The 25,008-nt window shown below is 37.1% G+C and overlaps 1 protein-coding gene across 2 annotated transcripts in view; it reads left to right on the top strand.

The window, feature by feature from the left end:
* Positions 1-1,586: 1,586 nt before the first annotated feature.
* LOC121423732 (MAM and LDL-receptor class A domain-containing protein 1-like) overlaps positions 1,587-25,008 on the top strand; it is an 81,335-nt gene continuing 57,913 nt past the window's right edge. The window contains exon 1 of one of the 2 annotated variants that reach the window (XM_041619191.1): positions 1,587-1,710. Coding sequence is in view for 1 of the 2 variants with exons in the window: in XM_041619190.1 (XP_041475124.1) it covers positions 19,197-19,293 (97 nt within the window). In the remaining variant the exon portion in view is untranslated. Of the gene's footprint in view, positions 1,711-19,014; positions 19,294-25,008 lie in introns of those variants that run through there. The other variant, XM_041619190.1, reaches the window with a different exon arrangement.

Genomic DNA, 25,008 nt, shown 5'->3' with positions numbered 1-25,008 from the left:
AAGAAAGTTATTAAAGTTTTTTTTATTTGTGACGTCATACACGAACAGCTCTCCCATATTTAATAGAATACAAAGTGCAAATGCCTCATTTTTTTTAATGTTCATGAATGATGAATAAACTATTCTTTTTTTCAAGGAGCGGGTGAGAAATAACTTACCTATAAGCAGAAGCGTTTCACGGGGGGGGGCAAAAAAAGGTCTTCAACCACAAATATAGGATTTCGTACCAGAAAAAAAAATGACTAGCAAAAAAAAAGGTCTGCAAGCTCGTCGGGGGGGCAGACTGCCCCCGTAGGTACGCTAGTATATGGATATACTGAAGGTACAATAAATGAAGTTTTTAGAAAATTTCGTTTTTTTTTGAAAAATGGCATTTCCTTTACTTTTTATCATACAATATGTGGAAAGGTTACTCTTATATGAATCTACAAAGTATTAAGAAAATAAATAACTTTTTCAATCCTTGTTATTTCTGCTATTTTTACATTAACTTTTTATCAGGGTGAACTTCCCGGCCTTTAGGTCATTACAAATCTTGCTAGCGTAACTGAAGCTCATTAAAAAAAATCTTACACCAATGACATTAACAATATCGCCCATGACACTAAAAGTCTAAAATAAACATGTTAGAAATATTGACTGTGCTATTGTGCAAAGTCATACAAAAACATCTCAAATGTCCAAAACTGGTAGCAATGTTTACAACTATAAAATAAAATTTTCATGTCAAGTGAATGAAGCTTTGTACAGGTTCAAATTCAAACTTGTCTCACTGGTGTACAATTGGGGGTATAGGTGCTTGTGCTCCCTCATGACCAAGGAAATGAAAAAAAACAGGAAATATAAATAGTGAAACATTATTGTGTCCAATTTTACACAATAAAAATATATTTTTGTATTTAGTAAAAAGGTCTAAATCCTTTTGCTTATTCTCTTCGCTTTCTAGCATTAAAAAAAATCTTTTTTGGACCCCCCAAAACCTGTTACCCATAACGCAACTGCTGCCTGCCCTCTATAGGTTTTGATGTACACTTTTAACCTTTGAATAGAATCCTCGATGTCTTTTTTTTCTTCCTTTTCTTTCTTTTTTTTTTTGCCAAAGTCATAACAAAATAACGCATATTGTGGGGAATATTTCGTGCAATTGAGGAACCCCTTTCCCCCATTTTTTTCTTTGAACAAAATGGCTAGTGAAACTTTTTTTTGGCTTATTGTCAAATCTTTCCTGCCATAGGTCCTACATCACTAATGATTGGAAGTGAAGACTTTTTTCTGTACAAAAATGCCGCCCCCGCCCCCTTGCCCCTGCAACCTGACCGATCGTTCACACAAAAGCATGTCTGGAACTGGTTTCGCGGTTGCGACAGTACGTACAATTGAGCCCTTTGATGAAAGCTTTATCAATTGAATTTCAAGTTAAAGGGTCGAGTCCAGTGGTCAAGCTCAATGCATCGGTATCCGATCATTGTCAGAGTTTATTTCACGAAGAGCCTTCACAGTGATTTTCATTTACAATTGTGTTGCAAGCTACGAATTTCCTTCCATTCGATTGGCTGGTACTATTTTACTGTGTGTGATCACTGGCAGTGCTAGTGTTCCATGAGAAGTTCCCTCGTTTTAAAGCCGGGACTTTTGAATTTTGGAGACTCGTATACGAATTCGGTAGGGTGAACGTGATCTTCCTCTCTTCATTCATCTGTGGATCTGCGGGTAATGCCGGGGTAATGTAATATCAAGTTCTTTTTTAAGTCATATGAACAAAATAAATTCATTTTTAGGGCCATAGGCCGAGATAGCTTGTGTGAAAAAGAGAGAAGGTGAGGATTGTAATTGCCGTTTCCGGGGCCGGACTTCAGGCCTATACTCACTCGTTATATGAGGGGGCCTATACTCCCGGGACCCTACTGCTATTGTACGTATAATATATGTAGTTTTTCAAAGATAGATATTGAATTTGCCAAGAGTTTGGGTTTTTTATTCGATTTTCCCCCTATTCTGTTATATGTGCAAATGATATTCAATTCATTAAGTTAATTTTGCCGAGATGTTTTTATGTTTTACTGTACACATACAATATTGCTGTGTCTATCCATCACCATTTCTGCACTTCATGACCATGATGTGACTCCTTTCAGTGGCTCACTTTATTCATCATCCCAGAATAGTTTCTGTATGAGCTGCCAAATGGATTACCACATCAAGTATCAAGTACAGTAAAAAGAGATACGATTGATCCAATCACTTCAAGTATAATGGCAATCCACCAATCGTCATATTTTACAATGTCCTTTGTAAACACACAAAAAATAGAAGGTGCCAGGTAAAAATGGCAAAGGTAGAATGGCAGAGGGAATAATGACAGAGGTAAAAATGGCAGAGGTAAAATAACCATAGGTGACGTGTTTCTTATAGGTACCATTCTATCGATTTTGAAGGGGAAGTTCACCCTGATAAATGGTTTACTGTAAAAATAGCGGAAAAAATAATATTGGTGAAGGTTTGAGGAAAACCCATCAAAGATTAAGAAAGTTATTAGAAATTTGAGTTTCTTATCTGTGACGTCATATACGAACAGCTTCCCGTATTCTATGCACCAAAATGTATATAGGTCTACTTTTCAAATTTTGGCTAAAAAAAAATCTTTCAGGGGTGGATGGGAAATGATTTGTATGAGTATATACTTAAGGTACAATAAAAAAACATATTTTCATTTATTTTTTTAGAAAATAAAATTTCATTGATATTTTTACACCGTATACGGGAAAACTGCTCGCAAATGACGTCACCATTAAAATATGAAATTCTAATAGATTTTAAAATCTTTCATGGATTCCCTAAGACCCTCACCAATATAATTTTAATTGTTTTCTGCTATTTTTACGATAAACTTTATGTCAGGGTGAATTTCCTGTTTAATTAAGTACAATACTTGGAATCCAAAGTGTGCTTCAAAGAGCGATTTGACATGAGAAGACCGTGCATGTAAGTCCAGGAAAGAAAAAAAGAAATACTAACTCAAGTGTTATCAAGTTGATGCTGAAAATCTACAGGATGATTTAAAGAGGTTGCCCTTTTCACTAGTCCAACATTTTAATTGTAATCTTCTTCTCAGAACATTTCTTATTTAATCTAATGTACATGGAAGGGCTTTTGGATTTTTTTGGCATGGGGTTTAAGTCTAAATACCTCTGTGATCTTTTTTTTTATCTCAGCCATGTTTACCTCTGCCATTTTTACCGCTGCCATTTTTACCGCTGCCATTAATACTTCTGGCATTTTTACGTTTGCCATTTTTACGTTTGCCATTTTTACCTATGCCATTTTTACCTATGCCATTTTTACTTTTGCCATTTACAGTACCTCTGCCAATTTTACACCGAGTTGCATATATCATTATGTAGAAATGTTAAATAAACACGCAGTTTAGATGTTGATGTTGCTGTCTTTATAGTTGTTGTAGATCTCGTTGTTGATTGCATCAATTGTAGTTTCTTTGTAAGATGGGGCCATACACACGAAAAGGTTTAGGCTATTTATAAAGACCCTTGATGGGGAATAATTCAGTTTTATACCAAATGTATTTATGTCTTATGATAAATGAAATTGTAATTTCATTGTCTAATGTATTTCTGTTTGGTGTCAAGAATTTATTTATTGCAGGCAGTGGCGCAACTACGAGGGTGTCACATGCACCCCCCCCATCGGCCGGCGAAAAAAAGAGCGAAAAGAGAAAGAGAGAGAAAGAAAAAAAGAAAGAGAGAAAGAAAGAAATAAAGAAAAAGAAAGAAAGAAATAGAAACAGATGAAAGAGAAAAAAAAGGAAGTATACCCCATATCTTTTATTACGATTCACTTTGGTTTCAAATTTATAATAAAAAAAGTAAAATTGTATATATTCTACGTTAACTGCTTAATTTCATGCAATCTGTAGCCCTATGAATTTTGTATTTTTGTTGGAAATGAGAAAAAAAAATCTGAAACTGATGCTATGTAGATGTTCACCGTTACTGTCGCTCGGATTGTCTGTTTAATGAGATACATAACCCCGTTCAAGAGAAATATTATGGCTCTAAATCATTTTGTTTTCAAGTCAATATACACCAAATAATTTTTTTTCATGCTTCGAGCTTTTATTATTGTTTTTGGCACACGCATCTTTTGTTTTCTAAAAGTGCCTGCCCCACGCCCATTGGGTCTGAATCTAATTCCTCGTGCTTTGAGCTTTGTTTTTGACACATGCTTCTGCCTGCACCCCCCCGTGCGTTAATCAAAAAAAAAAAATACAGCTCGCACTTCGCATCATATTTTTGGATTAGTGAAATACTTATGCTCTTTATGAATTCCTACAAACAGTCCATAATGTCTTTTTTCTGATCTGAATATCCAAAATGTTCAAAATGTTCCGCAATATATTTGATTAGTAAAATAGGTATCACGTGCATGATTACAAAAGTGCACAAACCAGCCCTAATATGTTTCTTTTCAGGTCACTTTACCTGCCTAAAGGATGGAAATTACATGTAAGTTTGATCTTGCCCCCTCCTTGTCTTGACTCGCGGTGCGCCACTGCTTACAGGGGTGGTGGAGTTAGTTGAAAGCGGGGGGCACAGGGATCGAAATGTACTTTTTATTCAGCTGGGGTATGCCAAAATCTATTAAAAAAAATATGGCAGATCTAGGCCTACCACACTCTAAATGACAGAACGCAAACATTTTCAAACTTTATGAAACTTAAACGATAGCCCAATGTGGGATCAGAGACGGTACGACGGAGAGAATTTTACTAGACGTGGGGAAGAGCCGGGGTGCAATATTACTCTCCACAGACACACGCACATATAAAATAGACAAAAACAATGATATGCTTTTTTTAATCGACAAATGATTAATACTATTTTAAATTCGTTGATTCATTCTATAAATGCCCTTTAAAAGGTAAAACTGCTCTACTTTGTACTGATTATTTAAAAACCCCGCAGAATTTCTCTTGCGCAACCGCCCTACTCCCACGCTAAATCTTATATTACATGAATCTCCGAATTGGGCCGTTACGAAAGTGAATTGTATCTGCTGCATTACGCATCACGTGAGAATGGTCGAGTCAATTTATGAATAAGGCCTATTGCCTGATTATGAAATATAGTTATTAATCTAATTATAAATCCTTTAAATACTCTGGCATGAAAGGAGATATCCTATCTTGGCATTTTTGGGCAGGCGCGGCTCCAGGCACCTTTTCTGAGGGGGGGGGGCGGACTCGGCATACCGTGGCTTGGGTCACGGTAGGGGGGAGGGCACCACCAACATTGAGTCACTAAGTGAGCGCGCTCAGTTGCCGGTATACTGACATAGTAGAGACATTTTAAGAACAGTGCCATTAAACGCCTTGTATTTCCTGATTACTTAATGCGAGTGTGAAGCGCGAGCTGAAATTTTTTTATATTCAGATCTAAAAAGGGATATAATATGCATTGTTTTTTTCATTATATGATACGTACCTGTCTCGCTAAACAAACAAAGCGAGGAACAATGAAGACATAGGCCCTGAGCAAATTATGTTTCATAAAGTTATAAATAAAATGTTTCTTATGTAATAATGAACAGTAATTTTGTTCTTCCCCACTAAGTTTCTCTTCCTTTCTCCCCTCTTTTTCTCCTTTTCCCCGTTTCCCCCGGCGATTGTGGGCACGTGCCCCCCATGCCCCCCGTAGTTACGCCACTGGGCGGACTTCTGGATGCTTGAGCCTAGAAATTTTGAAAATTTAGTCATTTAATACAAGGTATATTGCCTCTCCATCATTCGTAGCACGGGGATGGGAGACTATACTGAAGCAGCAGCTGGGAATTTGTGTCTATACCCCCTCCCCCTGGCGCAGGAGCATTTCAAAGTGCATTGGATGTCTTTCTGATCCATTCACGTATGTGCTTAACACCAATTGGGGCTGATGTGTGGGTTGCGGCGAATGGGAAGATACATCCCCCAATTTCCATGAGGAGGGCCTGTGTACAATCACCCCCTTCCCGTATCAAGGTCGAAAAAATGATGAAAAATCCGCTTCTTTATACGACATAAACTTACGCACAGTAATACCATCCTCAATCAGCATTGTTAATATACATTAGTTGAATGAAGTAAGGAAAGGATTTTTTTCTTCGCACGCATCGCTGTCATTATAAATTAATAAGAAAAATCAGGCAGGAGAGCTTGTGTACACACACTCCATAAGTTTACATGTTTGCACACTTTCACACACAAACACATTATACACACAATGATGTAAAGATGGGGTGGGAGGTAACTTCCCGCTTAACCCCCCCCCCCCCGCCCTCACCCAAAAAAGAGTTCCTCAATTAACAAAGAAAATTATATTAAAATTAAATCTAATATATTATTCATTGAAATTTTGATTTTAAAGATGTTGGAAAACCCTATGGAATCACATCGATTCTCACACAGCATGCCGTCACGGTATTCATGACGCCACGCCGGTAGGAAATCACAAGATAATTCATTTTCGAAGCCCGATAATTGGAGCATTTCTTCAGCAAATTGCTCAGCTGAAAAGTGGTGAAAATGCATAACAAGTGGAACGCCTCTGAAAGTCTCGCATGCTTTACGCAATCGGAAATAGCAGCAGTGCTGACTTTGAAAACAGCTATTGAATAATTATTCACAAAACACAACATTCATATGACAATGGGTGACTTCAAGTTCAGTGTTGACCTTCTGGTGTTGGTATTAGGTAAATTTTTAAACGATTATAACACCAAAGATGGTCTCGAAAAGTCACTCACTAGTTGTTGAGATGTCAATAATGTGATCTGGATCAGTTTTTTTTTTTCAATATCTGAATAAGTTTTGAAGCTAGGGAAAGCAATCCAAATTTCAACACCAATACCAAGGCCAACATCTGGCTTGAAACCACCCAATATGATACTATGTCAATTGACCCGAAATGACCTTTGACCCTGATCATGTGACCTAAGACGCGTGAAAAACAATCATTCATACCTGATTACCTTTATGTCATAGTTTCATGAACTACATGTGTAGATCCGTAAACTTTCTAAGTTATGATGCCAATTCAAAAAATACCCCCAACACGACCAAAGCTCATTGACCTTTAATTTTTGATCTTGGTCATGTGACCTGAAACGCGCACAGGATATTCGGGAGACATTGGTTCACTTATGTCCGATTTTCATGAACTAGATCCATAAACTTTAAAGTTATGACAATTCCTCAAATCCCCCAAACAAGGCACAAGTCGTTGACCCTAAGTGACCTTTGACCTTGATCACGTGACATGAAACTCGGACAGAATCTTCAGTGATAGACTTTTACCATTATCTCTAAGTTTAATGAACTAGGTTCATATGCTTTCTACGTTATGACGACATTAACCTTACTTAAGATTTCCATATTGATTTTCCCCCAACATGGTCTAAATTCATTGACCCCAAATAACCTTTGACCTTTATGTGACCTGAAACTCAGGAAGGATGTTCAGTAAAACTTGATTACCCTCATGTCCAAGTTTTGTGGACAAGGTTCATACACTTTCTAAGTGATGGTGACATTTCAAAAACTTAACCTTGTTTAAGATTCCAATGTTGACCACGCCACCGCAATCGGAAAAACGGCGCCTATAGTCTCGCTCTGCTATCCAAGCAAGAATAAACTATAGGTGAACCGAACGCTCTGTAAGAATATTATTTTTTGTATTTTAAGTATCGTAGAAATAATGTTAATTTCTGTCTGGGAGATGGAGTCCTGAGAATGATGAGCCTACTGGGCTTGCCCTTTAAATTGTAGGTGAACGGAACCCCCAGTCAGATTTTTTACTTTTTTATTTAAGGTATTAGAATAATGATAATTTCTGTCTCGGAGATGGTGTCCTGTGAATGATGAGCCTACTGGGCTTGCCCCTTAAATTGTAGGAGAACGGAACGCCCAGTCAGATTTTCATTTTTTTTTACATTTTAGTATTGTAAGAATATTTTTTTTATTTTAAGTTTCGTAGAAATAATTTTACTTTCTGTCTGGGAGATTGGTGTCTTGTGAATGATGTGTCTACTGGGCTTGCCCCTTAAATTGTAGGAGAACGGAACGCCCAGTCAGATTTTCATTTTTTTTTACATTTTAGTATTGTAAGAATTCTATTTCAAGTTTCGTAGAAATAATTTTACTTTCTGTCTGGGAGATTGGTGTCCTGTGAATGATGTGTCTACTGTGCTTGTCCCTTAAATTGTAGGAGAACGGAACGCCCAGTGAGTTTTTTTTTTTATTCAAAGTATTAGAATAATGATAATTTCTGTCTGGGAGATGGTGTCCTGTGAATGATGAGCCTACTGGGCTTGCCCCTTAAATTGTAGGAGAACGGAATGCCCAGTCAGATTTTTTTTTTCATTTGAAGTTTTGTAAGAGCAATGTTAATTTCTGTCTGGGAGATGGTGTCCTGTGAATGATGAGCCTACTGGGCTTGCCCCTTAAATTGTAGGTGAACGGAACGCCCAGACAGATTTTTTTTTCTTAAAGTATTGTAAGAATAATGTTAATTTCTGTCTGGGAGATGGTGTCCTGTGAATGATGAGCCTAGCGATTTTTTTTTTATTTAAAGTATTAGAATAATGATAATTTCTATCTGGGAGATGGTGTCCTGTGAATGATGAGCCTACTGGGCTTGCCCCTTAAATTGTAGGAGAACAGAATGCCCAGTCAGATTTTTTTTTCATTTGAAGTTTTGTAAGAGCAATGTTAATTTCTGTCTGGGAGATGGTGTCCTGTGAATGATGAGCCTACTGGGCTTGCCCCTTAAATTGTAGGTGAACGGAACGCCCAGTCAGATTTTCATTTTTTTTTTTACATTTTAGTATTGTAAGAATTCTATTTCAAGTTTCGTAGAAATAATTTTACTTTCTGTCTGGGAGATTGGTGTCCTGTGAATGATGTGTCTACTGGGCTTGTCCCTTAAATTGTAGGAGAACGGAACGCCCAGTCAGATTTTCATTTTTTTTTACATTTTAGTATTGTAAGAATATTTTTTTTTTTTTAAGTTTCGTAGAAATAATTTTACTTTCTGTCTGGGAGATTGGTGTCTTGTGAATGATGTGTCTACTGGGCTTGCCCCTTAAATTGTAGGAGAACAGAATGCCCAGACAGATTTTTTTTTTCTTAAAGTATTGTAAGAATGTTAATTTCTGTCTGGGAGATGGTGTCCTGTGAATGATGAGCCTACTTGGCGTGTCCCTTAAATTGTAGGTGAACGGAACGCCCAGACAGATTTTTTTTCTTTAAGTATTGTAAGAATAATGTTAATTTCTGTCTGGGAGATGGTGTCCTGTGAATGATGAGCCTACTGGGCTTGCCCCTTAAATTGTAGGTGAACGGAACGCCCAGACAGATTTTTTTTCTTTAAGTATTGTAAGAATAATGTTAATTTCTGTCTGGGAGATGGTGTCCTTTGAATGAGGAACCTACGGAGCTTGCCCCATAAATTGTGTGAGAACGGAACGCCCAGACAGATTTTTTGTCTTAAAGTATTGTAAGAATATTGTTAATTTCTGTCTGGGAGATGGTGTCCTGTGAATGATGAGCCTACTGGGCGTGTCCCTTAAATTGTAGGTGAACGGAACGCCCAGACAGATTTTTTTTCTTTAAGTATTGTAAGAATAATGTTAATTTCTGTCTGGGAGATGGTGTCCTGTGAATGATGAGCCTACTGGGCTTGCCCCTTAAATTGTAGGTGAACGGAACGCCCAGACAGTTTTTTTTCTTAAAGTATTGTAAGAATATTGTTAATTTCTGTCTGGGAGATGGTGTCCTGTGAATGATGAGCCTACTGGGCGTGTCCCTTAAATTGTAGGTGAACGGAAGGCCCAGACAGATTTTTCTTTAAGTATTGTAAGAATAATGTTAATTTCTGTCTGGGAGATGGTGTCCTGTGAATGATGAGCCTACTGGGCTTGCCCCTTAAATTGTAGGTGAACGGAACGCCCAGACAGATTTTTTTTCTTAAAGTATTGTAAGAATATTGTTAATTTCTGTCTGGGAGATGGTGTCCTGTGAATGATGAGCCTACTGGGCTTGCCCCTTAAATTGTAGGTGAACGGAACGCCCAGACAGTTTTTTTTTTCTTTAAGTATTGTAAGAATATTGTTAATTTCTGTCTGGGAGATGGTGTCCTGTGAATGATGAGCCTACTGGGCGTGTCCCTTAAATTGTAGGTGAACGGAACGCCCAGACAGATTTTTTTTTCTTAAAGTATTGTAAGAATAATGTTAATTTCTGTCTGGGAGATGGTGTCCTGTGAATGATGAGCCTACTGGGCTTGCCCCTTAAATTGTAGGTGAACGGAACGCCCAGACAGATTTTTTTTCTTAAAGTATTGTAAGAATATTGTTAATTTCTGTCTGGGAGATGGTGTCCTGTGAATGATGAGCCTACTGGGCGTGTCCCTTAAATTGTAGGTGAACGGAACGCCCAGACAGATTTTTTTTCTTTAAGTATTGTAAGAATAATGTTAATTTCTGTCTGGGAGATGGTGTCCTGTGAATGATGAGCCTACTGGGCGTGTCCCTTAAATTGTAGGTGAACGGAACGCCCAGACAGATTTTTTTTCTTTAAGTATTGTAAGAATAATGTTAATTTCTGTCTGGGAGATGGTGTCCTTTGAATGAGGAACCTACGGAGCTTGCCCCATAAATTGTGTGAGAACGGAACGCCCAGACAGATTTTTTGTCTTAAAGTATTGTAAGAATATTGTTAATTTCTGTCTGGGAGATGGTGTCCTGTGAATGATGAGCCTACTGGGCGTGTCCCTTAAATTGTAGGTGAACGGAACGTCCAGACATATTTGTTTTCTTAAAGTATTGTAAGAATAATGTTAATTTCTGTCTGGGAGATGGTGTCCTTTGAATGAGGAACCTACGGAGCTTGCCCCATAAATTGTGTGAGAACGGAACGCCCAGACAGATTTTTTGTCTTAAAGTATTGTAAGAATATTGTTAATTTCTGTCTGGGAGATGGTGTCCTGTGAATGATGAGCCTACTGGGCGTGTCCCTTAAATTGTAGGTGAACGGAACGTCCAGACATATTTGTTTTCTTAAAGTATTGTAAGAATAATGTTAATTTCTGTCTGGGAGATGGTGTCCTTTGAATGAGGAGCCCACGGAGCTTGCCCCATAAATTGTGTGAGAACGGAACGCCCAGTCAGATTTTTGTTAAGTATTGTAAGAATAAAGTTAAATTATGTCTGGGAGATGGAGTCCTGTGAATGATTAGGCTACTGGGCTGCCCATTTAATTGCAGGAGAACGGAACGGCCAGTCAAGAGTTTCATTTTTTTTTACATTTTAAGTATTGTAAGAATATTATTTCTGTCTTAGAGATAGTGCCTTGTGTTGTTCTAGAACTTAAAAACTTGATTGGCTAATTTATTTATTTGTCAGATCATCATTGAAAATCTATTTGTGAAAATTAAGGGGACATTTTTAAATACAAAATAATAAATGAAATATGGATAAAAATTGGGGTACGACATCATCGACCCACCTATTGCTTATTCATAGCGACATGAATTAAATTATTTTCACGTAATATTGGGAAATTTTTGCAATTCAATTACTTTTTATATTTTTGTAAATCAGATTGGATGATTTTTTTTTTCATTAAGTTTTACTCTTTTCATTCAAGTAATATAATTTCCAAGCCTTCAGGCCGGAGTACGTCCTTAACGCTTAGCGAGGCGAACAGATCGTCCCGTCAATTTATATATTTGTTAAAGTATCTATAAAAATGTAGTTAATTTCTGTCTGGGAGGTGCACTCTTAGAAACAAAACGTGCGTATCGGAACTCTCTTGTCCCGAATTTGGAACCCTCGAGATAGAGGGTTCCCGTAAAGGTTGTTAATTTGCTCAAGAACCAAAGTGGTTTGTGGTATGTCGTAACATTCTGGGGAACTATTAAAGGTTTCAAATATGGAGCAACCATAGATCCCTCTCCGAAACTTTTTTTTTCAAAGAATATATTAGTCTCCTGAACCCCGGATGCATTTAAAAAGTTACCATTATTTTAACTTTGCTTTGCAATGGTGACTTGCATGGAATCCTTGATTCTGATTGGCTGTTGATTAGCGTTACCATGGACGTCACCATTGAATGGCAAAGTTACCATAATAGTATACAAATAATGCATGTAAGCGCGTGCATGCAGGGCCAAATAATGAACGATGTGCGAGAAGAGCCCATCGATATATCGCACTGAGGTCTGCAGGACCGAGTGCAGTAAATTCATTAACAAGTAGAGCACAGATTTCATTATTTTTGGGTCCTCTGTGCATGAAAATGCGTGCATTATTTTATACACCCCCCCCCCTTCCGACCCCATGTTACTGAGTTGCCCCTATAATGCTATATTTGATCTTAATTCTAGATAATTCTTAATTCCAGACCTTACACTCTCCCGCACTATGACGTCAGAGTGCATGATAGTGTATTTGGTATGACGTCAGAGTGCAGGATAGTGCATTTGGATGCCATAGTGCAATTCGCTGAATATCATGTGATCCGATTTGGACCAATCAGATTACAGAACATTCTTGGAAGTTGTATAATAACCGCTATATAACGGGGCTCTGGGACTGTCCCTTAAATGTTTGGAGAACCGAATGCCCATGCAGTCGTATTGATATTTTTTTTATTATTATTTTAAGTATTTATACGAATATTTTTAATATCTTTCAAGAAAATGATGCCCTGTGAATGATCAACCTAATGGGCTATAGCACTTTAAAAAGTAGGAAAACGAAACATTCATGTATATATAAATGTTGTGCAGCGTTGTGGCCCAGTGGATTGAGTCTTTTAAACAGAGAGTCGTAGGTTCAAATCCCAGCCATGGCGTAATTTCCTTCCGCAAGAATTTTATCCACACTGTGCTGCACTCAACCCAAGTGAGGTGAATGGGTACCCGGTAGGAAGAAATTCCTTAATGCTTTGAGCGTCAAGGCAGCCCAGCTAAAGCCGGGGTAATAATAGCAGGGCCCACTGGGAGAACAGTTTTTAGAATGAAGGTGGCTTCCCTGGTTAAATATACCTATATCACTATTATTATTATTATATATGATTACATATATATTCATTTCTTGCATGTACATGCACCACCTGTGGGAAAACGAGTTTCCAGGACCCTGGGATACACATAAGCCTTTATATTTACACATATTGTAAGGTTCAAGGTTGACAAAGATTCCAATAACAACATTGATTTTTTTTATATCGGTTGGATTGCATTATTGAATTATTTTCTGTGACTATACTACAACCTCTTGAGGTTTTTCAGATACGCGCCCCTGAATGAAATCACGACATGTTTTTACTTGATTGCTAAAAAAACATGAATTCTGGCAAGCAAGGAACCAGATGACCTGAGCCTATATAAACATCCACTCCGAGGTACCCGGCAATGAGGATATATGCCTTGCCAAAGGGTACTATTATAAAAGTGGGAATCGAACCCGGGTAATCGAAATCCGAACTGTTATAAGCTTGGCTTGTTAAAAAGAAAATGAAAAGCTCAAAGTGATTGATATTAAAACAGTATCGACATAATAAATCCTTTCTTGCTTTCATTCCTCAGATAAAAAAATAACTTGAATATAATTGGGTCACAGTGACTCCGTAGACAAATGTTTTGGTTTATGGGGATTTTATGTGCTAAACGATAGAGAAAGAGGATCGAGGCACACTAACATGACTAAGGTTAATGGAAGATCCAAGCAATCGCTCAAATTCGAATTTAATTACGCCACGCCTCTCCAGGATGGCTTCCCTTTCATCTGGAATATAAATCATGTAATATAGAGCAAACTGTGTTTATTTGAAAGAGGTAGACCACTGAAAAGATGATTTACATGAACATGGTGAAAGAAAGAATATATCCCAGCTGGAGTGAAAAGAACATAGTGTCCGTGTCACACAGAGAGATCACTATGACCGTATTCTGTTTGAAGTTGTAGTTTAAGTATGGGAAGCCAAAAGTATCAACATTTTCATTAGGTTGTATTTTTCTTGTGTTTACTGTGCTCTTTCCTGATTCATCGATGATGAAGACAATCATCTATATACTTCCTCGACAATCATAAATGATTTGAGAGCCAAGTGAGCTAAAATATGATATCTCTACTGTTGGTGATTTATGTAACAATTGGCTATCCATACTTAAACCAAAACTTTAAATCCGAGTGTAAGTTAAACCTACTATCAGAATATAGTGGATTATGTGAAAATATTATTCACACTGTTAAGATGCTCAAATTTGAGTGTGAAAGGAATTTCACACTGTGGTTGACTCCATGTTGTGGAATTTCAGTGTGCTGCCATAGTAGACATATGTGTTCTCATAGTGGATTATGTGAAAATATTATTCACACTGTTAAGATGCTCAAATTTGAGTGTGAAAGGAATTTCACACTGTGGTTGACTCCATGTTGTGGAATTTCAGTGTGCTGCCATAGTAGACATATGTGTTCTCATAGTGGATTATGTGAAAATATTATTCACACTGTTAAGATGCTCAAATTTGAGTGTAAAAGGAATTTCACACTGTGGTTACCTCCATGGTGTGGAATTTTACAGTATGTTGGCATAGTAGACAATGAGAACATGTGATTCACACTGTTTAAACGCTCAAAATTTGAAGGTGATTTTACATTGTGTGACACATTGTAGAACACTGTGTTCTTTCCAATAGGTGTAGTTTAGAAAATTGGTGACGATTTAACGAGTATCAGCAAAATAATTTAAGAGCTATGACCTTGATCAGTTTCGATTATTTGTGGCGACATATGTAATCAGAATTATGAATTCCAAATTCCCATGTAATTTATTAATTGTTCATACAAACATTCATGTTTGTTTTTCAGATACGAGTATGTGAAACGGCGTGTCTGATGATACACTGAACCCACTTTTTTTTAGAAATTTTGGCTACATGAGGAAACTTCTCGCAGCACGCATGTGACGTCATAGTATTAAAGCTTTAATTTCCGCCAAAACATCATTAATATGTTCTTTGTTTGGCTGCATTAAATAAAAGTAACTTTACGTCAGATGAACAATCCGTTCAAGGAAAAAATTATTTCCTAGGTGCATAAAGTCTTCTGTGCCGATAGATTCATAAAAGTTGTCAGGATTCAAGCCTATCATGCCTATAGCAAGACGGGTAAGGGACTCAAGTACCACTGAACATTATTTGTGAGTTTCATGTCACATGGCCAAGGTCAAAGGTCATTTAGGGTCAATGAACTTAGATTATGTTGGGGAATCAAAACGAAATCTTAACTAAGGTTAGTTTCTAATAACATGTTGTGTTATACAGGGCCCGCTGGTAGAGCAGTTTCCTAACTGAAGTGGATACCTCGGGTAAATAAAACGTTATTATTATTATTTCTTTATCATAACTCTGAAGGAATATGGATCTAGTTCATGAAACTTGGACACATAATCAAGCATATCGGTGAAAATCATGCGTGAGTTCAGATCACATGACCAAAGTCAATGAACTTTAGCGGTGTTGGGGGTATTGCTATTATAACTTAGAAAATTGATGGATGTAGTTCATGAAATGTGGACAAATGTGTGATCAAGTATCACTGATCATCTTGCACATGTCTTCGGTTACACGATCAAGGTCGAATGTCATTTAGGGTCAATGAAAATAGTAATTTATCATCATATGAATGGTATTTATGTAAATGATTATTCTATAGTCGTTTCCAAAGTCAGCACTGCTGCTATTTTTAGTCGCGTAATGCAGGCGAGACTGTCAGAGGCGTTCCACTTGTTTTATTCTGATGTATTATGTATATTATATATATATATATTATATATAGATGTGTGTGTATGTGTGTATTAATATAAATATTCTGCTACGGCTTCTAGGGAATAAAATAATCACAACTGGTATTAATAGTATAGTGCCGTAAAATTAAAATTGAATAAATTGAATAATATATTTTTGATGAATCGCTTCATCGGTATCGAAATTCCAATCCCCCACTCAAAAAATCCTGGATCCGCCATAGGGGGGGGGGTGGGTTCCGCCAGGTGGACGCCTGTTGAACCCCGCCCCCCCCCCCCCCGGTCTGGACGTGGTGGACATATAGCCCTATGTCGTAAACCGATGTATTGATTGGTTTATGATCAAAGTTATTACAATATTTTGTAAACGTTGGAATCATACCACCCATGGATGACTAAATGACAAATTATAAACATTATCACATGATGCAAGGGGTATAGTCTTTGCAACAAAGCTAGACGTAGGTATTTTGTCATGGTCAAACTCAGATGTGCATGTAAAATCAAGCGAAAAAGTTTGAAAGAAATCGGACAAGAAATAAAACAGTTATGGCTGAATTTCAAATTGGCAAGAAGGTAATTATTTCAATAAGTAGATATCATTTGAGGTAAAACTTTTGGATTTTTTTTTTGGGGGGGGGTGAATTCACCTTTAAGAACTTTTACGACATTAATAGATATGTTTACGCATTAACAATAGTCATGGTAGTATCCATCGTTTGATGATTAAAAAAGTTTCTGTCGTGAAAAGTGCAAGGAGGGGTAGTCACTGTACAGGTCATTCACCCTCACCGGCCGAAAATTGTGGGGGAGGGGTGGGGATACCCTCCCCTTGAATATACGCCAATGATTTGCGTCTTCCCTGTTCTTGTGCAAATCGTAATCATTTCACCTGAACGGCCAGAATATAAGCCCTAGATATCTTATAAAATATTCGGGAGTACGGACAAAAGTAGATGGCCTACATGTTGTCTATTGCAAATCAAATGATATTTTACTATATTGAAGAAAACTTTCAGCACATACACAAAACAATAGTTGAATTCTGCTAACGTAATGTCAATTTCGATTTTATGGTTCATTTTCACTGCTATAATAGACTACTTGTGAACCAATTAAAGCCAACCTCTCTTAAAAAAAAGATGTAAAAAAAATTGTTTACAGAAATGTTCGTGGCCCCTCTGAAGTCAAGATGTTGTGATTTACGAGTAAACAAACATTTCGACGAAAAAGGTAGAACATGGAAAAGCTATTGTGTTTTTTTATCTTGTCATTGTTTTAAGTAAGACCCGTTTATTGGTTCCATACTGGTCAATCATGAATCCACAGCTGTATATAGGCTAATGAACTTGATGTATGCTCTGAATTATATTAGCTGAAGAAAAACTTTTCGACCTTCAAATTTGAAGAATATGAGTAATTATTTTGATAAATAGTTTCTCTATTGAGCAGATTCCATTTGCTTCTAATTAGTTGTATCTCCCCTCGTCTTGTTCCATTTTGGCTTAAAGCTAAGTCTTCGCTTTGACACTGTAGGAGGTGACCTCGTGAACTTGACCCCTTGCTAGAGGTGGAATACCATCCTACTTGCCCCACCCCCTATTGCAGCCTTATAGACATGATAGGGCTACATTGGCCTTCCGTGATTTGTATAACATGTATTGTGATTTTCCCGTTCATCATCATCATGATGATGCTGCCAAAAATATGTGTAGGCCTGATCCTTTTAAAGGACGCACTTACCGCGCGTATGTCGACAAATAAATGAATACCCCAGCACTGGTATATTGGGAGGAGGGTGCTGGTGCGTTGAGCCCCCTCCTCCTCAAGTATTTGTAATCACTTCTTTACATTTTGAAATATCTTTTATTTTATCAAGTTTCTTTAAAATCATCTCGTCTGTCTGACCTACTTATTTTTACGCATAGTCTGGTGGAGAACAATGTCAAGCTTTTTGTTCTCTCGCGAATGTTTTTAAAAATACCTATACTGCTTTCTATTTAAACAACATCCCCCCATAAAATTTCATATTATATCCATGTCGATTTTCTCACCAAGTCGACTAATAGACTGTTGTATGGTATCAATGGTATCAATGACGACAAACAGGCATAGCTATTTGTAAGCCGGCTGCTAAGATAGTTGTCGCCATGTCGCATCAATCTTAAAAATCGACATGGCAAGCTACGTTGACATGTTAACGTACTTTTAATTAGTTTAGGGAGGATAGTTTGTCGACATACCGACAAAAATCGACACGGCAAGATATCTCACCATCTAATCTAATAAAAACTCGTACTTCAGAGTTCACTTCTTACGTTGTTGTTCTTGTGAATTTCATAACAATGCAACTCAGTAGTCTGCATGCACAGACCCTAAATATCCCTATAATCTACAAAAAATGTCCTAACAGAAGTATACTTCAAATTCCAACATATGATGCAATTTTTTAGTTTACGCATGCTGCGGGAAACAACTATATCAATAAAATTCGGCCCAGGGAGTCTGAAAAGTCAGATCACTTCGCGTGTTTCAAAGAGCCTTATGGCTTTAGGATTGCAGATGAAAACTAGCAATTCACCCGAATCCGAGAACAAGTTGAAACCGGGAGTAGCAGCTTCACATACTCAAATTAGTGTGATGAAAGTAGCAGTAATAATGGTCGAAGGGGAAGGTCGATTACCAGACACCGAGATGATAGTAATGACCAAATATGATTTGAATGTTACAAAGGACAAAGAAATTGTCATCGAAATTGGAAAAAGACTGTGGTAGAGGTTTCACGGAAGCTTTCAGTGTGATATCTTGAACCCTACAAATTTTTGTGTATCACGTGACACGGGTGATGCTCAGATGTGACGTCACAAAACTAAAAACTCTATAATTGTAGGATATCTGTAGAAATACCCTAGACAAATCGATTCATGTTCACCTGAAAACTGACCCTCATCTCATCTTTATAAGAGAGACAGGATGCAATGTCCCAAGGGGCAAGGGGTCCCGAGTTGACGGTATTTACAGGAAAATCTGAAGTTAATTGAACGCCCCTCTGCGCGGAATCTTTCTTTCTCCCTCTGCCCCCCCCCCCCTCTCCCTCCCTCTCTCTCTCTCTCCCTCTCTCTCTCTCTCTCTCCCTCTCTCTGCTCAGACTCTTACCATGGACCTATACGAAAGGGGGCGGAGACGGGTACAGCTATGCACTCGGCGGATTAACGACGTGGTCCAATTTCTGCTACAGTGCTACTCCACTTTCTCCTCAATGTTGGGATCTAGAATGCTGATGATCACACCTGTTCACAACCATAGGGACCAAACATATTCTCTGTAAGAAAAAATGGCCATCCAAATGTTGCTTGGAGTTTGCAGAATTGGAAATTATATTATTGTTGTGATGTTATTACTATCCCTCATCAGGAATCATGTCTATTCAGGTAATATAATCTTTTATTTACTTCAACCCCTTGATACTGTAATTGTCCATGCACAATTCCATGGTCGATGCTATATGCCAGGGAATTGAACATGGTTATGTATTCAGCTGTTTCACAAGGATGGGAGGACTTTCGGGGGAATTGAATGAACACTCCCCCACGGTCCTCTATTTGGCCGAAGTTATAAGTAATATTGCCATAGTATTTTCTTGCTGTCTTTATATATTATATAATTATATATATATATATATCACACACACACTATTTAAAATGATTTTACAAAAAAGAAGATTTTGCAGAAAGCATTAACAGAATCATAAATTCATAAAACATGAATTTTTCTGCAATTTAACAGAACAAAAATGAGAAAAGGGTGTTTTATGAATGAAATGTGTAAGGTTCCATACACCAAACACTCCCTCTGGTAAGATTACAGCTGTTTAGAGACTCTGCTGCAGGAACTTCTTTTATAAGGATAAATTTTCTAACAGTTTATATATATGTATATCCGATGTATAGTGTTGTATAAATACCCGGGGTATAAATATCATGATCATTTGAACATATATATTTCTATCCCATGAATACAACCACGTGTCGATCCTCCTCTCCAGTATTCTATATATGCTGGATCAGGGGCCACTTATAATTTTTCAGCCTGGCTTCATATGATGCAAGAAATGAAGTATATCCGGGATGGTACCTTGAATTGAAGTTTGATTTATCTTGCTTTCAAACTCATTCCATGAATTTTTCTTATGCAGCCTCATAATAAAGTCGTGTAATATGTTGCCATATATTTGGTAGCCGTAATAACTGCAATAAACATCAGACCGCGACAATTAAGAACCACCATCATCATCACCATCATCGTCATCATCAGAGCGATCACCATCGTCATCATCATCATCATCACCACACCACCTAGTTTGTTACGCAGACTAGCTCTGAATGGCTCGTGAGGTGGGAACTCAGGCGCTCGAAGCGCGCTGAAAGGGCGAGCGTAGCGAGCCATTTGAGGAAATTGGTACAGCTGATCTCCTAATATTTATAGGAAAAGCCGTGTTCTACCTTCATTCTTGCTTGCCAGAGTAGAATGGGATCCAGCGTGGGTCTACAGTTGTAGACTCACCACCCACCACCACCACCGCCATCACCATTTCATCATCACCATAGTCATAACCAGGGACGTCCCTGCTCTAATCACGACTGCATCATCATCATCATCATCTACGTCATCTGTATATACCACCAAAAGTGATCATCATGATAATCATCAGCACCTTTTCCCCATCATCCTAACTATCATAACCATCTCCATCTCGATAGAAGCCAAGCCCATCCACCATCATCACCAAATGTTATTATCGTCATCATCTTCATCAAAGCATGGACCTATAGGTCCATGATCAAAGCCATCATCGTCACCAGTCATCCTCATCATGTCCTCACAACCATGCATCATCCTCCTCATTAGAATCATTCATCTTATCACCGTCAAAATCATACTCTTCTTTATCACCTTCATCATCATCATCATGCACAAAAGCAAAAACACCGGCAACAATATTTTCAATAACCAACACAAAACCCCGCACAAAACGAAGATATGAAGAACAAATTTTCTGAAGAACAAATTTTCTGAAGAACAAATCTTCTTATGTGTACTGTCAAACTACTTGTCTATTTTCAAGGCCTGTTCAAGAGCCAGATGTTTGGCCAAGATTATGAGACTTAAACCGGCGACCTAAGCTACAAGGTGATCGGGGACTTGGTTTCCCCATGCGATTTACCGCATGAGAAAAAATGGAAAAGAATAAAGGTGTGGGGAAACATTATTAAAGGACAAGTCCACCACCAACCATTAGTTGATTTGAATAAAAAGAGAAAAAATCAAACAAGAATAACACTGAAAATGTCATCAAAATCGGATGTAAAAGTTATGACATTTTAAAGTAATTTCACAAAACAGTTATATACGTACATCCTTGTCAGCATGCGAATGAGGAGAGTGATGACGTCATCCACTCACTACTTTTGTATTTCTGTATATGAAATATTAAATATTCTAATTTTCTCCTCATTGTCAAGTGAAACAAAGATTAATTCCTCCCTGAACATGTGGAATGAGCACTGTTATAATACTATATGGTTCAGTCAAGTTGGTCCTTTTTGTAAAATCTGTAAAAATGAAATATTGTATAATTCAAACAATAAAAAACAAAAGAAATAGTGAGTGATGGACATCATCGACTCAATTTTATTCCTACAAGATTTTTGCCATAATATATCCCTATATACATTTAGAGTATTACAAAGTTTATACCCGCTGCATCATGGAACTGTAAGTACTTACATTTTCGATTGGATGATACCAAAGACTTTTAAGTGGGGTTATACATTTGATTATAAACCAAACTCAAAACATCTTTCGAATAAATTGGCGTGATGTGGGGGGGGGGGCATTTTTCTCGAAATTTTGAATGCTGCATCATCTCCAAATGTAATCTTAAATACTATTTAGAATATTTCCTTTCTGCAATATTTTTTTATTGCTATTGATAATTTACCGTTATCATCCTCTGTAATCTATGCATATCATTTTAAACGACTGAAGCAACAAGCTTTTTGAAGGCTCGCTTACTACGCTCACTCGCCGCATTTTTTTAAACAATTACACACAACTTGAAAGACGATTTTGGTCATCATTCTGTCTTCCAATTCTTAAAATTTTGCTCGCTTGCTCGCAGAGTAATATTTACTGTAATCCCAACAAATACATTACATAAGTATTATGTACACGGTTATATACCCCCGAATACACAGCCGGTGATCAGACCCTTATGGCAAATTTCATACCGAATTTCATTATTTCACTTTTAAAAATGGAAAGTTTTCCTCTTCAGGTCGCTTTGCTCTCTTCTTACATTCAAATAATTGTAACTAATTCTTGGATGGAATGACGTCATACTTAACCTCACTCCCATTCTTAGTCTCCCCACCTGGCCAAAACCAACGCCCCTTTAATATGATTTTCATACTGTATTTCCTTAAACCCATACTATCCTAAGTTTACCCCATACTATTTTTTTTCAGACTGTCTGTCGTAACCACACACTTTTCGACTGCTGTGATTGGCTATGATGCTTAGCCCCATCTTTCCTTAGCCCGTTTTGGTTTCACACTGCAGATCTTAGCACCGCAATAAAACCGGCTAACCCTGCTTTTTAGCAGGGCCAGATAGTACCGTACTACATCCGTGCCAGCCCACTTTGCTAAAATGTACTAGTAGTGTGAAACCGCAATGGGCTATAAGCTTAACCCCGGGAAATTGGTGGGGCTGAGCACCCCCCCCCCCCCTTTAGCCGCGCCTATTTCCCGGGGTTAAGGAAAAGTTCTGTAGTGTGAAAAGTATTTAATTTTGTATTAGAGATTAATGATTATGATTAGATTTCGTGATCCTGAGGTCACCGGTCCAATAAAGTATGTCACAAAGTCAAGGTTTGCATTACATTTTTTTCCAGATTTCAGGTTTTGATGTCTCTACCCTTTATAAAATAGTATATCGACACAAGTACTAGAATTGGTTGACTTGTTGACATAACGATATAAATATTTCCACAAAATAATGCAAAAAATGTAGGAGAGGAAAAAATAAGGGGTGTGGGATAGAGATATGTCCCCCAATATTTCACGTGGGATGGCCTGTTAATTAACCCATCCCATGATTTACGGTAGGAAATTGTAATAATTATGATGAATGTCATAATATGACTCCAAAATTATACTTCCAATTGATTCGAAATTGGTGTCAAATTTATTATATTTTTGTTATGTTATGAAGTCTTTATTAATTTGTCAAAAACTTCAATTCATATACAAAATAAAATATATATATCTCTTTACAAATTAATATACACTTTACATATTCCCCTTCTTTGCCCTGATTGTATGCTACAATAAAACTATATAATAAACTAAACGTACTCAATTTTTTTCTAGTGTCAAATATAAACAATATATGGAGGAGGTGCGATAGCTCAGTCGGCAGAGCGGGGGATTCGTATTCCGGTGACCCGGGTTCGATTCCCACTTGGTGCGCTAGTGCCCTTTGGTAAGGCATTGATCCCCAGTACCAGGTCCTTCGGAGAGGACCTTAAGCCGTCGGTCCTCTGGTTGCTTGCTTACAAGCATTCATGCTTTCTTAGCAATCAGGTAAAAAATCACCAATCAAAATATGTAAAAAAAAAAATGATATTACAAACACACACAAATAAATCATTAATAAAACCCAGTCGAATTAAATTTTACACCCCTCCCCCTCGTCATTTCCACTCATTTTAATTTACTAGTAATTATCAATTCATTTTGATGAATGCGGATTTGTTTATATTGTTTTGGGTTTTTAGGATGCGTTTCTTACTCAATGTTTAATTGCAAAATATTTCATTTTTTTTGTTTCTGTATCCCTATTGAATCTAACATTTGTGTTCTTAACTGTAGAGGGGGTACGGTTATTACCTACTTTACCCATAATTCGTCCATATTGTGTTATATTATCTATGTCACATATTGTTGTCGATCACTCGTGACGCATGCTACACCCCTAGTATTACGAGTAGTTTATTATTGTTTAGTTATTAATATAAATATTGCATATCAACCATTGGAATTGGACAGGAGGCTTAATGCCACAGTAATCTAGTTAACCTTTTCTGTCCCTGGCGTTCCAATGGTGATATTTTCATTTTGTATTCCTTATACTGAAATGTATTTTTGTATTATTTACCGAATAAATAATAATACCCCATCACGTCCACCTTATAACACATGATATTTCATATCCTAACCGCATAATCTCAGCCCTGGGCCCTTCCTACAACCCCTCCCACCGACCCTTTTTATTTTGTAATTTTTAAGGATGTTTTTATTGTATACTCTCAAAACAAAATACACATTCACACTCCATGAACAAGTTTGACAAATTATTGAAACATGATGATAAATTAAAAATAATTCCATACAAATATACATCAAACTTAAAAGATATTGGAAATTAACACTGACAATTACAACAATTACAAAATGAAATATTTACATGTTGTTTTAAATGACAAGAGAGGAAAAAAATGATTAAAAACTACGTTTTCATTTCAATGTTCGACCTATTAACTTAATAACTATTGACTATATCGTATTTGAAATTGATTGACTTGTGTGTGTGTGCTTTAAATAATTGTTTAAGTCATCATCTACATAACAATGTCTATAATAGATATCATGTGGCCAGCTATTATTAACCAGTAACACGATGGTTTTTCTACCAGCAATGTACAGTATAATCCCGAATTAATTTTTAAGCATTATTTATTCATCTTTGTCAAGTCTTGTGTGCCACATTAGGGTGATAGGGGAATGATCTTGTAACAATACTGTGTATTTGTTATTGCATTTGTGAACAAATCAAACTCCATTTGTAATGAATTTGACTGGTTATTATTGTATAATGTTTCTGTTAATGTATCCTTTTGCTTTGTTGATAATCCGTGAAGAGTAGTATTAATAAAATTTTATATGAATTTATATGACAAGGATGATCATGATGAAAAAGAAGTAGATGATGACCTGAGGATGGTGGTTCACTAGTTCATGTTTAATGTGTTTTATTCATGACATAATCTTTTCAAAATTTACCTCTCCACGTAACCAAGCGCA

The sequence above is a fragment of the Lytechinus variegatus genome, chromosome 11 (genome assembly GCF_018143015.1).
Source record: "Lytechinus variegatus isolate NC3 chromosome 11, Lvar_3.0, whole genome shotgun sequence".
In the NCBI taxonomy this organism is placed as follows: Eukaryota; Metazoa; Echinodermata; class Echinoidea; order Temnopleuroida; family Toxopneustidae; genus Lytechinus; species Lytechinus variegatus.
This window is presented reverse-complemented; position numbering and strand designations above follow the sequence as displayed.